Source organism: Gouania willdenowi, chromosome 18, assembly GCF_900634775.1.
Source record: "Gouania willdenowi chromosome 18, fGouWil2.1, whole genome shotgun sequence".
Lineage (NCBI taxonomy): Eukaryota > Metazoa > Chordata > Actinopteri > Blenniiformes > Gobiesocidae > Gouania > Gouania willdenowi.
The window spans coordinates 7,636,290-7,652,371 of record NC_041061.1 but is presented as its reverse complement, the minus strand read 5'-3'; the positions used below and the strand labels follow the sequence as shown (position 1 = coordinate 7,652,371).

The following is a 16,082-nucleotide window of genomic DNA, read 5'->3' as shown; positions in this document are numbered from 1 at the left end:
CTACAGAAGCTGACGAGGCCCAATTCACCATATACGTCAACAAACAGCAGATCACGGTTGTCTACAGAATGCCATGTATTGATTTATGCTATACTTCAAAGTTGCATTCAGTCCTGTCTATTGAGGAGCTACAGAAACATTAGGACCAGTTTTGATGGAGATTGTTGTCGTATATGGTGAATTGGCCCTTGTCTGCCTCCGTAGATTTGACTTTATTAGCAAATCTTCTAATTTTAGCACAATATTGTACTTTGAGTTTATGTTTTTTATCTAGTTTTTTAAACTTTAATCTTCTATCTTAAATTTCAACTTTATTCTCAACATTCCAACTTTATTCTCGGAATTTCAACTTCAATCTCAACATTTCCACTTTAGTCTAGAAATTTCTACTTCAATCTTGTCTTTTCGACTTTAATCTCAACATTATATTTCAACTTTATTCTCAAAATTTCGACCGTGTTCTCGAAATACCTACTTTAATCTCATCTTTTTGACATTAATCCTGACAACTTTATTCTCGACTGTTCAACTTTAATTTCCGCTTTATTCGACAATTCAACTTTATTTTTGATTTGCCCAAAATTATTTTCTCCATCAAAATTGGCCCTAATCCACTTCCATAAATATTTATGGAATTTTTAAAAAAAAATGTGATCCAACTGAAAATGTAGTGGATCATCTACAGCCTGGTAGTAATAGTAAAGACAAGAAGCTTCTGTGTTGTGCTTTATGTTTAATATTAATGGTAAAAAAAACAGATACACAAGTGATGTCACTTCCAGTGAGGTTTGTCAGGCCTTCTGACGGCCACAGTTCGTGGGACTTCCAGTGCTTTCTTCAGCAGCTCTCCATGCGTCTTGGAGCTGATTGGTGGCTTCCTGTTCTCTTCTTCACTCCTGGTGTAAGTCGGGTCTCTGGAAGGCAAACTGCTGGTCCGTCGTCTCACGTTGGTTCTTCTCTGCACTCCTTCATCAGAGATCTTCTCCTGTTTGTGTTTCACGTCTTCACTTAAAAACCCATTGAGGAATTTGCTGTAGTCGTCGTTTTTGTTAGGTTGCTGTTGAGGAGCGTTTGGAGTCTTTGATACATCACGTCTTTCATAGTGATCCCTCTGCTGACTTCTACCCCTCATCACATCAGGCTCTTTACTCCCTGCAAACAAACAGGAAGCTTAATTAGACTGATGTTAGATTCACTGACCTCAGGGAGTGTGGGACATTTGGAAACTCACCTTTTCTGTACAGCAGCAGGTAAGCTGAGGAGGAGCTGTGATGAAGAACCAACCACAGCAATTATACATCATTAAAGTAACTACAAAAATACATTAAATATAGATAAAAACATTGGAGCATGATGATAATAATAATTACCACAAACACAGGATTCAATTATAATGCTTCCGTTAATATATATATATATATATATATATATATATATATAGCAAACTAAAATGTATAGTTTAAAAATATACCTTAACAATATTAATATAAAATAAAAACAATAACCACAACCCCATGAGATAACACAATTAAATATTTTGAGTAACTGATAATAGATTAATAGAATTTGAATTTTTTAAATAATAAACAATCAATACTAATAATAATCACAACCACAGAACACTTTTAAACATTATTAATAACACTATAAAATAATAAGCTCACTAACAGCTAGCAATAAAAAAAATCTAATAATTAAAGAAAATACAATAAGAGATTTCAACAATCTAAAAGTTAAATTATTATTAATAACATCAGCAATAATCACGTCAACCACACACTATAATAAAACATATTTTAATATTAATGATAATATAGATTAAACTTAAATTGATATAATAATAATCTCACTAACAGCATGCAATTAAAAAATAATAATAAATAGAATAAAAATGTATTATAATTTTATATTCTGAAAATAAATTGAACCAATATGTCAAATAAATTATTAATACCAACATCAGCAATCATCACCTCAACCACAAACTATAAAAACATATTTCAATAACATTAATTAGAATATAGATTAAACTTAAATTAATTGAAATAATTACAATAAAAATATTAAAGTTTAATAACAGGATGCAATAAAATTATTTACATCAATAAACAAAAAAGAAAATTAATTTAATGTAATTTTGAAGACTGACAATAAATTGTATTAATATGTCAAAATTAAACTATGAATAACAACAATATTAAAATAATCACATCAACCACACACCATAATAAAAATGATTTAAATAATATTAATGAAAATATAAATTCAACTTAAATAAATTGAATTAATACAATAATAATACGTTCAAACAGGATGCAGTACAATTAATTACATTAATAAATGAAAAACAAAAATAATTTAATACAATTTTAAATATTAAAAATAAATTGTATAAATAAGTCAATATGAATTATTGATAATAACAATAACAATAAACCATAATGAAATAATATTTAAATCTTCATTATTGTAAATAAATAATGTAAACAGTACCTGAAAGATGAGTCTCTTTTGATGATCTGTGAACATGAGAAAGTCACACTTTGAGTCAACGCTGACTCACATAAAAACAAACTCAGATAGAAACGAGACTTCTTACAGTTTTAACGACGCCGTCATCAAAACGATACCAATTATTTGTTTCAAATGACTTGATCTCAGCTGTGTAGTGGCCGCCTGTCAGACTACCAAGGTGACTGATGATGGCGTAGAGGTCATACGTACAACCCTGGCAAAAGAGACGGCTAATCATTGATCTGAGCACGCTCAGAACGCACGCACGCACGCACACACACACACACACACACACACACACACACACACACACACACACACACACACACACACACACACACACACACACACACACACACACACACACACACACACACACACACACACACACACACACACACACACACACACACACACACACACACACCTCCACCTGTAACCTCTGAGGCACTGAAGCGTTGCAGTACAGCTTGTCGTAGTGTCTTAATCTGTCGTTGAAGGTGAATCTCTTCAGCAGGAGCGTCAGAACGCCAGGGTGTCGCCCCATCTCCCATTTCTGCACACAGAAAGAAACGGGAGGTCAGTTATTGTTAAACAAGCTGATAAAAACATATAAATATATGTGCATATTAGGGGTGGGATGATACCATAAACTAAAATGTGGAAGGAAAAAAAAGACAAAAAATGGCACTTGGAAAAATAACCTTTTTTTTTTTTTACTTTAACTCTGGACATACTTATATACTTACTCTGAGTATGACTTTTTCAACTCATTCATATTTAAAAAATAAATAATAAAAAAAAAACTGAAAAAATCTGATGTGAAGCAGATTTTTTATTTTCTCTTTTTGTTTTTTTTGGTAAACTTTAGTTACAAAATGTTTTGGCCCAAACACCAAATGGTCCATGGACCAGAACCTGTCTGCTGTCCAGTGGTTGAGGACCACTGGGCTGCAGCTTTTATTTCATAACAAATACCATAATTTTGATGACTTTATGGATGAACCCCAAAAATCTCTCCCCTTTAGTCCCCCTTATAGATGGTCCTGTCTCCACATGATTGTTCTTCAATGTTCATGTCTGTGTTCAACCACCTTCAGCTACAGTGGGGGTCTCTGGTCTCTGGAACCTTTATTTTAAGGGTGTAGAGCTGAAAATGTTTAGAAGCAATCCTCTACAACAGAACCTCAGGACAAAGAGAAAAGTCGTGTCTGAACTCACAATGTCTGCATCTCGTTTGTCGCTGCACTGCTTGCAGTAAACCTGGTTCTCTCCACAGACACTGTGGACCTGAAAGAAGGCGTCGACTCCTTCTTTCTGAAAACAAATGCACACATTCTGATCCGCGCTCCTTTAAAACCAACAACCATCATGGTAGTGAGGGACGGCGGTGTTACCACGTTATAGCTGTGATGATGAGAAGTGTCCTCCATTGCTAGTGGCAGCATCCAGAAGCTGTTGCTGGACTGGTTTCTCTTTTGGCACTGTCTACATACGGTCACGTGACTCACGTCTCCTTTGAACATCTGGAAACAAAGGTAGAGTTACAGATTGAGACCTCCTCATGCTCTAGCTCACGTGTGGCAAACTCATGGCCCGGGGGCCAAATCTGGCCCTTTAAAACAGGGGTCCTTCAACTGGTCTCACCCTTGGACCCACATTTTGCCACGGTCATTAAATAGCGACCCACTTTTTTTGAGAATTCAACCAACCAAATTTTGTTTTTCAAAAATAACTGTTGAAAACACAAATCTATATGATTTCCTGTGCAACATGCATCATGCTGTCAAAGGAAAAGTTTCTTAAAAAACAAAAGAAAAGTCCAACATGAAAGACAATAAGTATTTATTATTTTTGACCAGCTGTCCATGACCTACCCAGTACAGGTTCACAACCCATTTACAGTATATCTTATATATATATATATATATATACTGTATATATATATATATATCACTCAAACGATAAAGACTGAGGAAAAACCCTCAGCATCTGAGGTTATGTTATCGCAGTAGTGAAAACCTCAATATATCGATGTGATTAAGGTTAACGTGCACTGACCTGTGAAGCTTCTTCACTGCTCAGGCTGAGGACTCGCTCTAAATACTCAGCAGCGTCACGTTGTTCCCACACTGAGGGTCAGAGAGACGTTAACGTGATGGATTCTACGGCTACACATTCAGATAAGAGCGGTAAATGTCTGATGATTTACCCTCCGAGATGCCGAGCCTCTTGATCAAAACATCAGTTTTGGCTGTTCTGCTTTGTAACTCATAGAAGAGTTCAGCAAGAACGGAGTCAATGACCGAACTGGAGCTTTTTTTACTTTTACTGCTTCTGCAAAATAAAGACAAAAATGAAATCTAATGAGACAAACCGAGAGCAGACAAGACGAGAAGATACAAAAAGAGAAAAAAAACAAAACAATATATGACAAGAAAAGGCAAGACGAGAAAAGATGAGACATAAGTCCTAAAAAAATATTTTAAATGTTGAGTCAGGGTCAGAAAAATTTACAAAATTATTTAAAGTCCGTGTAAAGCAGAAATAAATTTGTGTTATGAGTTTCACACCATTGAAACATGTGTCATTGACCATTGAGCCAAATTTGAAAGGTGAAAAATATCACCAAGTATATAAAATTAGGAAGATGTAGGAAGATAAAAAAAGGTGATAGTAGGGGCAACCTCAAGGTCGCCCGGAATGTCTAGTATTTGATTTTTAAAAAACAATAATGATTAAAATTATATTTTGGGAATTTTTCAGATTATTATTATTTTTATTATCACGCACAATCTCAAGCAACTGTATTCTTTACTTTAACTTCCTCAAATATAAATCAAGTTAAAAGAAAAAAAAACTGCATAAAAACCAAGTATTTAAATAGTTAATTAAATAATAAAATTATATATTTTCGTTAAAAAAAATTATTATTGTTTTTCAAATTAAAACCATGCACAATCTCCAGCAACTGTATTCTATACTTTCATTTTTCAAATATAAATCAAGTTAAAAACAGTGTATTGTATTCAGTCTAATTCCAGGTGTGTAATTCTAAATGGTGACAACATTTTTTTTTATTTTTACAGCAAATTAATATCGATTATAAATTACTCATCAATTTCCTTGATTACTAATAATCAGTATCGGTCCCTAAAAAAAACCCAAACACATTGGTCAATCCTGGAAGTAAATATGATGTGACAAATCATAATAAAACAAGTAATCCAGTAATTGTGTAAATAATAATAATAATAAAATAATTAGGGGGTATTTCAAAGAAGAACTGGTTTAATTTGCATTTTATAGTAACAACACACTGTCTGGAACACATGCCAACCTTGTCACAGCCTCCCTGAAGTCTTTGGTGAAAAACAGCACCTGAATCACACAGTTCAGGTAACAGGTGAGCCCTGGACTGCTCACACCGTAGTAATCTAAGGACGGACACACGCACACGCACACACACACACACACACACACACACACACACACACACACACACACACACACACACACACACGTTGTCCAATCAGATAAACATGAACGTTTGAGGCTTTGGAGCTTCTTCTTACCTGAACAGGTGAGGCTGTCGAGCTTCTTGATGAACTTATTAAAAATGTCAGGATTTGGTCCACGAGATGCCATGTTTGACATGGGAAACAGCTGTGTGGTTTCATCCTGCATAAAAACAGACATTTAAGATGGAGCTCATTTAAAAAAAATGAATAAATTTAAAAAAAAAGAAAAAAGAATCTAGCCAACAACACCGGGGAAAAAGGAACACAAAGAGCTTCAAATTACAAAAGCTGGAAATGGAAACAATTTGGTATTTTGTGTGTTTATTTGTGATGTACACAAGTCTGTTTTTTGTTTGTTTTTTTAAACACAAGCTAAAAACCTATTTATTTTGTCTGGCTTTAAAATGTTATGTCTAGAATGTTTTTTTTTTTAAATTATTATTATTGTTTTTAACTTCTACTGTTTTTATGCAAATGTTTAATATTTCATAAATTCTTCCCTTCACTGCTTTGTTTTTACCTCTGACTATCTTATCTTATCATATTTTTAATTGATGTATTAAATTACTTCTGTGTGCATTTATCTCGAAACCTTTTTACATTTTGCTAATCACTTTAGCAACATTTCGTGAAGCACTTTGGACTGAAATTGAATTTGTAAGTAAGGCGCTACATAAATAACGTTTGATTGATTGATAAACAGATGTTTTTCTTTAGCGTCACCATGGTAACATGATTTAGAGCGGATTAAAACAAGTTAAACACTGTGTTGCCAGACACCAATGGACATTTCTTGCTCACAAATCTTCAAAATCATTTAGAAAGTGTGTTCAAAACTATTCTTATTCGGTTGCAATTAAAAAATAAAGAATTTAAAAAAAAAACAAAAAAAAAAACGTCAAATTCGTTTTAAACCACGAACATGCGCGGTGATGCGCCCAATCTGGCAACAAATTACGGGAAAGGGCACAAAGTCGGTGGTTATGGTTAATTATGTAACGTAACGGAAACTTGTTTTTTTTTTTTTTTTTTACTTTTGATTCTGACACAAACCCAGCTGTGCACTTTTAAACGTAGCTTTCTGCTAAGTTGCCATGTCCTGTTTTAGTAAAAGTACGTACATTTCCGTCAAAGTGTGTCAGTGCACACTAAAGCAGAGCAAAACAAAACTGTTATTTGTGTGTAAAATACAATAAAATAAGGTTCACTTAGGCCCAACAACAATGGTGAAGGACAAAGGTGGCTATTGTTACCATGGAAACATGATGTCGCACAGATTTAAAACAAGTTAAACAGTTACTGTAAATCATTAAACAGTGCATTCAAAACTGCGTTTTTCTCGGTTTCAACTAACATAAATTCCTTTTTATTCATTTTAAACCGCAATACTGCGCGGTGAGGCCACCAATCTGGCAACAAATTATGGGTAAAGGGCATAAAGTCTGTGATTTTATTAATTATGGTTCATTATGTAACGTAACGGACAGATGTTGTTTTTGCTTTTAATTCTGACACAAACCCAGCTGTGCACGTTTAAATGTAGCTTTCCTGCTAAGTTACCACATCCTGTTTTAGTAAAAATACGTACATTTCAGTCAAAGTGTATCAAGGCAGACTAAAACAGAGCAAAATAAACGTATTATTTGTGTATATAATACATTAAAATGAGGTTAATTTAAGCCTAACAGTCATGCTGAAGGACAAATGTGGCTAATGTGTAGGTCAGACTTAGCTAACCACAGATAAAACGGTAGCCAGGCTAAATGTTATTAGCATAAATAAACATAACATGCTGAGTCACACCCATGCTTTACTATAACAGATTGAAAAGAACCGGGAAACACTCACCGAGCTACCGGGGCCGGTTTGTCCACATGCAACTACACTTCAGCGGGCTTTCACTTTTGATTCAGACGAGCAGGAAACAACAACAGACCGACAGACACCGACAACAACAGACCGAGGTAGACCCTCTCTGACAGGTAAGCCTTCTATAACAGCTCTTTATTCATAATAATGTGCTTTATTCATCGTTCACAAATCACAGTTTTATAAAGTTATAACTTCCTGGTTTAAAGTTATGCCAAGATATTTACATTTCTAATTATTTTTAGTTCAATCCGACGGTTTGTGGAAAATAATGAAGTTAATTTTGTTCTGAATTATAACAAATATAACTTGTAATTATTTTAATCTGTTACGTTTCCAAACATGTATTTTTTTTTTTTTTTACATTTTATTTTAAATTAAAGGTAGTTAAAAAAATAAATAAATAAAAAAATAAATGTAATTACTTCGTTGTGTAAACTTATTTTGTATTTGTCATCAATAGAATAGTTAATCCCATCATCGAAAATGTATTTATTTACACCCTGTATATATATATATATATATATATATATAGTTGACAGGATGTTATAAATCTGTTCATGTATAACTTCATTTTTATTTCCCAGTTGCATCCATTTATTTATTTATTTATTCATTCATTATTTTTTTTAGTTAATCCCATCATCATAAATGTATTAATTTATTTACGTGTGTGTGTCATGGTGTAAATAAATACATATACATTTAGTATTACATTTATTTAGTAATACGATTTAATAAAGTCTGTATTTTATCTATTTTTTTACGAACCTAATTTTATATTGTAAATTTGTTTATGTATAACTTCATTTTTAATTCCCAGTTGCATCTATTTATTTATTTATTCATTCATTATTTTTTTTTAGTTAATCCCATCATCATAAATGTATTAATTTATTTACGTGTGTGTGTCATGGTGTAAATAAATACATATACATTTAGTATTACATTTATTTAGTAATACGATTTAATAAAGTCTGTATTTTATCTATTTTTTTACGAACCTAATTTTATATTGTAAATTTGTTTATGTATAACTTCATTTTTAATTCCCAGTTGCATCTATTTATTCATTCATTTATTTATTATACTATTTTGTATTTGTCATCAATAGAATAGAGTTAAACCCATCATGTTTATTTACTTTATTTAGTAAGAAGATATTATTAAGTATATGTTTTATGTATTTATTTACCAACTTAATTTTATTTTATAAGTTTGTTTATGTATAATTTTAATTAAATGCAATTTATTAATTTTAATTCAATTTGTGTATGGCCTGTCTGATTTTTTTATTTTTTATTTTGCGTGTGTGTGTGTCACAATTTATTTATTTTGTTATTTTTTTTCCAACTAACATTTTTATATTAATATTGTCATATCCAACCAATAAATAGTTTTTTGTTTACTTTATGGTGTATTAAATATATCATAATTTTTTTTTAAAAATGTTTTTTTTTTTAAATGCATGTGAGAACAACAAACCAAGATGGTGTGTGATGTGTTTCAACAGGAAGTATGTGTGTTAAACAGTGTATGGTGTTTTGTTTTTATCTGTAACATCCTGTGCCAACTGGAAAGTCCCTGACTTACTTTCTGTTTGCATGTTTTCTCATCAGAAACCACCTAAACTCCTTTAGTAATGAGAGAAAAGTATAACTCTAAGTTAAAATCTTACACAGAGATTTAATTTGAAGGTTGAAGATTAGAATATTTTTTTTTACACTTTACAGTAAAATGGCAGCAAAGATCTCCGAGGTTCTCCGAAGATCAATAATGCGTGAGAAAAAATACGACCCTTTAGACCAAACCATGAAGTTTGTGGACAGAAAGAACGAGCTGGATCCAATGGGTGAGTTCCTCATTTCTCATCTTTTAAGCAGATTCGGCCCCCAGTCTAATTGTATGCGGCCCCCAAAGTAAATGTACAAAATGACAGAAAACGACACAAAACGGGAGCAAGAATACATTAAAAAACACAAAAAATTAAAACATTGAAGGAATAAACAGGAAAAACACAGAAAATACTATAAAAAATGAACAAAATGACAACAGTAATACACAAAATTACTCAGAAAAATATACAACAGTACAGAAATTGACAACAAAAGTACACCAAAAGACTAGAAAACAAGCAAAATGACAACAGAAATACACAAAAATTACTCCAAAAAATGCAAAATGACAGCACAAATACACAATAAGACTCCAAAAAACATATATTTTACAAGAAAAATAGGAGTAGAGAAATGCACAAAATGCCTCACAACGAGTAAGACAACAACAAACATACACAGAATGAGAGAAAAACACACAAATTTACTGTAAAAACTCTTTGTTGTTTCCTGGATAAATGCTCAGATTGCTCATTATTCTACATACTGACATGAATGTTGATCATGTGACCCTCAGATCAAACAAACACTTTTTTGTTTCTGTATTAAAGGGTTCAAGTGTAAAACCTCACGAGTTTTTTTTTGGTTTGTATTTTACTTTTAACTGCTGTTACCCCTAGAGCAGAAGGAAGTGGGTACAGAATCAAAGTAGAAACATGGGTTGGAAAAGTGTTGAATTTGAGTTTTTGTGGTCACTGTCTAGATTCAGACGAAGACGAGGACTCACTCCGGGCCGAGATGTCCTGTGGTCACGCCGTCTCACCAGAATCTCTCGCGCACTGGTGTCGGAGTCAGCTAGATGAGGTAAACCAGGAGTATTTATCGAAGTCCAAACCTTTAGTTCTGTTCATCAACAGTTTGTAGAACAACCTCAAAGTAGGGGTGTGCATTGCCATGAATCTCAATATACGATATGTATACCATGATACGATATATCCTGATACTAAACCATACGATATAGATCACGATATCAGTAATTACAAATTTCACCTTTACAAGTACAAAATGGTATGAAATACAATTTATTTCTTTTTTTTTAAACTTGCGAGAACCAGTAAATGGTCATTAACTGTAATTCAAGTACCATTATCAAAAACATGTGGTAGGTTTAACAAACTGTTAAATTAATTTAGCTTCTACAACAGATTCAGATTCTGTTGAGTTCTTAAATTTTTTATTTTTTTTTATGTGACTACATACATCTATAAAAGTGCCCAATATTTTTTATGAAAATAAAGTGTGATGAGCATCCGAGCTAAAATGCATTGAGTGAGGTAGTTTAAGGGTGCGTTCACACACAAGGCTTATTCAGGAAGTTAACCGCTTTAATTTTACCTCAGTAATTTGAGGAAGTGTACATCCACCGACCTCCGCTGCAGCAGTCTCTCTGTAGTGGGAGGGAGGAGGTGCTGCCTTGGCTATACAGACGGTCACGGCCAGGGAAGTTGTCGCTTGAAGTAGCTTAAAAAGTTAAAATTTTTCAACTTTGAGTGACTAGGTCACGCAGGACCTAGTTGCCAGAATCGCGCAAGTGGGGTCGCTTGAAGGGAGGTCGCCTGAGATCGCGTCATTTACATTGATTTTGAATGTAATTTAGTCGCTTCAGTCGCCTTCGGTGTGAACACACCTTAACAAGGTCTGATGTGGTTCACTGACACCGAGTGACCGGGCGTTTACGTGGTATGCATAAGTTAGAGCAAATAAATGGAATTTCATTTAAAAAACATGATTAAAAAAAATCGATTTGGACATTTCTTTGGATCAATACTATAATTGTGCAGTAAAATGTTGCGATATATATATTGCTGAATCAACATTTTGCCTCAAATTTAAGGGAACGGAAGTTTACCCAAAAAATGAAATACAGTAATCTTATATTTGGTGATTGATACAGATTTGATCCAACATTGAAATAAAGTTAGGGTAACTTCAATTAAAGTTGTTTGTATTGCCAATTTCCACCAAAGTTCTTTCCTATTGTCTGCAGGGTAATTATGAGTTCAGGTGTCCTGCTTTGGTGGAAGGAACTAAACAGTGTAACAAAGTGTGGACGTACCAGGAGGTACGCAGACTGGCCGACCTGTCTCCTGAAGAGATGCAGCACTTTGAGGTGACCATGGCTCGCCTGACGGTTCAGCAGTACAGTGAGAATCAGCCTGTGAGTATGGCTTTGGTCTCTAGTGTTAGCCGTAGCTGTGACTAGCTTAATTCACCTGAAAACATAGCGAACACAACAAAGCAGCCATCTAGCATTTCCTCTGGTATTCTTCTATAATATCACAGTGTCTTTTTCAAACATATTATTGAAATATATTCTCTAAAACATTTGGAAATAAGCATTGTATTAGCTTTAGCATAAAATTTGCATAAGAAAAGTCATTGTGGAAAGTTATTGTTCATGGCATTAACCACAGTGGTTAAATTAATCAAAATAAAACCAATAGTGATAGCGTTAGCGTTATATTTAGCCTCACCAACAGCACTAGTGAGAATATTAACATTTTCTACTTCATTCAACTAGTTCACTAATTTGAGTATTTGCAAAACAGGTAAATAGGAGCTTAATAGCTATTAGCTGTCATTAGCATGAGCTAGCGTTATACTGTATTTAGCCTCACCAAAAGCACTAGCGAGAATATTAACCTTCACTACTTTATTCAACAACAAAAAAAATCAAGCATTAGCACAAGTACTAAAGTTAGCATATTAGCTTTCACAAGCTAGATTCCAGTGCTCCTACTGTGAATAAAGACCCAGAATTAAGCAAATTATTCCATGACTTTGTCACGGCAAATTTGCGGTTGACCTCATTTGGAGACATGATTTATTGCTCTGGTTGAATGATGGAGTCCAGGCGAGGCATTGATGATTTTATAAAAAAGGTTTATTATAAAACTAAATAAAAAGGAGTAAAAAAGAAGCTTCCATCCTGAAAGAATGAAAGGCAAAAGGCTCGTGGCAGAGCAAAAAGGCAAGACCCACTCTAACTAACAGTTTCACAGCTAAAGCTTTTATACAGATAACAGAAAAAGTTCCACCCTGAGGTGAGGAGAAGGAGGGAGTCAGATGCCCAACAGTGGAAACATTTGAGGATGATGAAGACGTGTATATTATGAGGAAGATTGGGCGCCACTCTTATCTATCCTTGATAGTGTGTGTGTTCGTGTGTATGGCCTTCAGCAGTGACTCTGTGTTGCACTGAGTACAATACGATCTGTACTGTTTAATCTAACATGATTCAGCTGTTCAAAAGTGCAAAGAGTAATGGAGTCATCATGTATTAAAACATGACAAATTGTACACATGAACACACATTTGACGATATTATGATGAATATAAAAATTGCCATAACAACTTCAATGAAGTAGTGTTGTTTATTCACCTCAGTCTAAACCTAAATAAACTTTGATAAAACAATTACCGGTACATGTAGCATTAGCAAGAGCATTACCATTTGACTTAAAAGGAAAAATTAGCATGCTCTTAGCAACATCATGAGCATTAACAAAGGAATACTACGGAAGAGAATTAGGTCCAATTTTTATGGAGATAATAATTTTAGGCAAATCAAGAATAAAGTCGAAATGTTGAGATTAAAGTTGGAATTTTGTGAATTAAGTTGAAATAAAATGTCAAGATTAAAGTCATAATTTAGAAAATAAATTAGCCCTCGTCAGCTTACGTAAATGTAACTTATTAGCAAACCTTCGACTTTTATCACGATATTTAATTTTGACGCAACTTTAATCTTGCCTTTTTGACTTTAATCTCAACATTATATTTCAGCTTTAGTTGCAAAATTTCAACTTTAATCCAAGCATTTCGACTGATAAATTTCAGTCAGGTTTTTGTTCTCATCACAGCACTGAAACTGCTCTTATCAAAGTGATCAATGACATAAGGTTGAACACTGATTCAGGAAAAGTATCTGTTCTCATTCTGTTGGATCTGAGCGCTGCATTTGACACTGTAGATCATACAATTTTGTTGCACAGATTGCAAACATGGGTTGGACTAAATGGAAAAGTAATGCAATGGTTTAAGTCATACTTGAAGGAGCGAAGCCATTTTGTAAGCATTGGAAACTTTGAATCTGACAGATTACCAATGTCCTGTGGGGTTCCTCAGGGATCTGTTCTTGGACCCCTTCTGTTTAGCCTGTATATGCTTCCTTTAGGACAAATTTTACAGAACTGTAAGGTTGATTATCAGAGCTACGCAGATGACACACAACTATATCTATCACTGAACCCAGATGACCATGGTCCCATTGAGGTGTTGTGTGACTGTTTAGAAAAAATAAACTGCTGGATGAGTGAAAACTTCCTTCAACTAAACCATGACAAGATGGAGGTGATTGTCTTTGGTAACAAGGAAAAGAGGACTGCTATCAGCAATTATCTTGAGTCTCGATCTTTAAAAGCTAAAGAACAAGTCAAAAACCTTGGTGTTCTGATTGATTCAGATCTTACATTCAGCAGTCAGATCAAATCTATCACAAAAACAGCTTCTACCACCTAAAGAACATCTCCAGAGTGAAAGGTTTAATGGCTCAGAAAGATCAGGAGAAACTGGTCCATGCTTTTATCTCCAGCAGACTGGACTATTGTAATGGTCTTCTGACAGGAATCCCCCAAAAGAGCATCAAACAGCTACAGCTGGTTCAGAACGCTGCAGCTCGGGTCTTAACCAGAACAAAGAGGTCAGAGCACATTAGTCCAGTTTTAAAGTCTTTACACTGGCTCCCAGTCAGCCTCAGAATAGACTTTAAAGTTCTGCTGCTGGTGTATAAATCTGTGAATGGGTTTGGTCCAGAATACATCAGTGACATGTTAGTCAGGTATGAACCCAGCAGGTCTCTCAGATCTATGGACACAGGTCAGATAGTGGAGCCCAGAGTTCACAGTAAACATGGTGATGCTGCTTTTAGTTGTTATGCTGCAAAGAAGTGGAACAAACTGCCAGCGGAGCTGAAGTCAGCATCCAATGTGAACATTTTTATATCAAAGTTAAAGGCACTTTTTTTCTCTACTGCATATGATTGAGAGAGAGATTTTTTGTCATGTTGTTGATGTCATGATGATTTTACTGATGATTTTAATTGATTTTACTGATGATTTTAATTGATTTTACTGATGATTTTAAATGTTCTTATTGATTTTAAACAATTGAATGTTTTATCATGTAAAGCACATTGAGTTGCCTTGAGTATGAAATGCGCTATACAAATAAATTTGCCTTGCCTTGCCTTGCCTATATTCTTGATTTGCCTTGATTTTACTACCTTTGATTATCATTGAGATAAAGCTGTTCTTTCTCTTGTTTATCCACACCAGTGCCCCCAGTGTAAAACCATAGTTACAAGAATGGATCTGTCCAACCTGTGCGTCCAGTGTCCGATATGCACAGCTGACAAAGGGCAGGTCTACCTGTTCTGCTGGCAGTGTATGAAGCCGTGGAAAGGGCGCGCCCCTCGATCCAAACGTTGCAACAACAAAGGCTGCGTCAACAAGGACCTAGAGCTCCTGAGAACATGCAAACTGGTCAGTCTGCCACAGGTGCAAGGTGCGGACAGTTGTCCTTCCATTCGAGCATGTCCCACATGTGGCCTGAGGGTGGAGCACAACCAAGAGTACTGCAAAAACCTCCACTGTCCTCGCTGCAAAATTTCATTCTGCTTCATCTGCTTGAAACTGAAAAGTGAGTGTAAGGGAACGCCGTATAAAATGTGTCCCGATGGTGTAGCTCCGAGACAGACGGCCATCCCCAAATGGAAGAGAAAATAACACACAGCTGGAAAGCCAAATATTAATGATACAATTGCACAAAACAAGCTGACACCAATAAATCCTTTAAGTTCTTATCACATTTGCTTAAAATTTAAATTACAACTGCTGCTCGTGGCTCATGACATGACACATTTTTGCTTTTTTACCATTTGCTGAAACTACACCAAACTTGTCATATTTCAATCTATTTTTATCACATTTTCTTGTCACATTTTTGCTCTTTTTAATGCAAATCTTTTTAATGTAATCTTTTTTTGCTACATTACTCCCATTCCTGCCAGTTCTCCAACAAATTCCAATGCCTTTTTTTCACTTTCAAAATATTTTCACCACTTTTCCCTCCCTGCAATTGTCACTTTTAACCTATTTTTATCATATTTCATGCTTATTTTTTCCAATTTAAACACATTCACCATTTGTCATGCCCATTATTTTTCAGTTTAAACTAAATTACATCACTCCAACCCCTTCCCCCCATTTTTGCTAGTTTTAGG

At 34.3% G+C, this 16,082-nt stretch overlaps 2 protein-coding genes across 3 annotated transcripts; one reads left to right on the top strand and one right to left on the bottom strand.

Annotated features, from left to right (window-relative positions):
- Nucleotides 1–718: 718 nt before the first annotated feature.
- LOC114480451 (ubiquitin carboxyl-terminal hydrolase 46-like) lies at nucleotides 719–8,049 on the bottom strand. The gene is made up of 12 exons (XM_028474583.1): nucleotides 7,884–8,049; nucleotides 6,090–6,195; nucleotides 5,855–5,951; nucleotides 4,727–4,851; nucleotides 4,576–4,646; nucleotides 3,912–4,040; nucleotides 3,736–3,831; nucleotides 2,942–3,070; nucleotides 2,600–2,728; nucleotides 2,494–2,519; nucleotides 1,232–1,266; nucleotides 719–1,152 (listed from the first exon to the last, which is right to left on the bottom strand). Exons 2-12 carry the CDS (start codon nucleotides 6,169–6,171, stop codon nucleotides 773–775), a joined length of 1,299 nt encoding a protein of 432 aa, XP_028330384.1. The 5' UTR covers nucleotides 6,172–6,195; nucleotides 7,884–8,049; the 3' UTR covers nucleotides 719–772.
- Nucleotides 7,335–15,807, top strand: LOC114480452 (probable E3 ubiquitin-protein ligase RNF217). 2 transcript variants are annotated; one of them, XM_028474586.1, is made up of 6 exons: nucleotides 7,335–7,461; nucleotides 7,858–8,017; nucleotides 9,638–9,756; nucleotides 10,503–10,603; nucleotides 11,787–11,957; nucleotides 15,136–15,807. In XM_028474586.1, the coding sequence occupies exons 3-6, from the start codon at nucleotides 9,642–9,644 to the stop codon at nucleotides 15,583–15,585; spliced, it is 837 nt and encodes a 278-aa protein (XP_028330387.1). In that variant the 5' UTR covers nucleotides 7,335–7,461; nucleotides 7,858–8,017; nucleotides 9,638–9,641; the 3' UTR covers nucleotides 15,586–15,807. The 2 variants fall into 2 exon arrangements, with proteins under 2 accessions (XP_028330387.1, XP_028330386.1); XM_028474585.1 differs by lacking the exon at nucleotides 7,335–7,461 and having other exon boundaries at nucleotides 7,800–8,017.
- The last annotated feature ends 275 nt before the right edge of the window (nucleotides 15,808–16,082 follow it).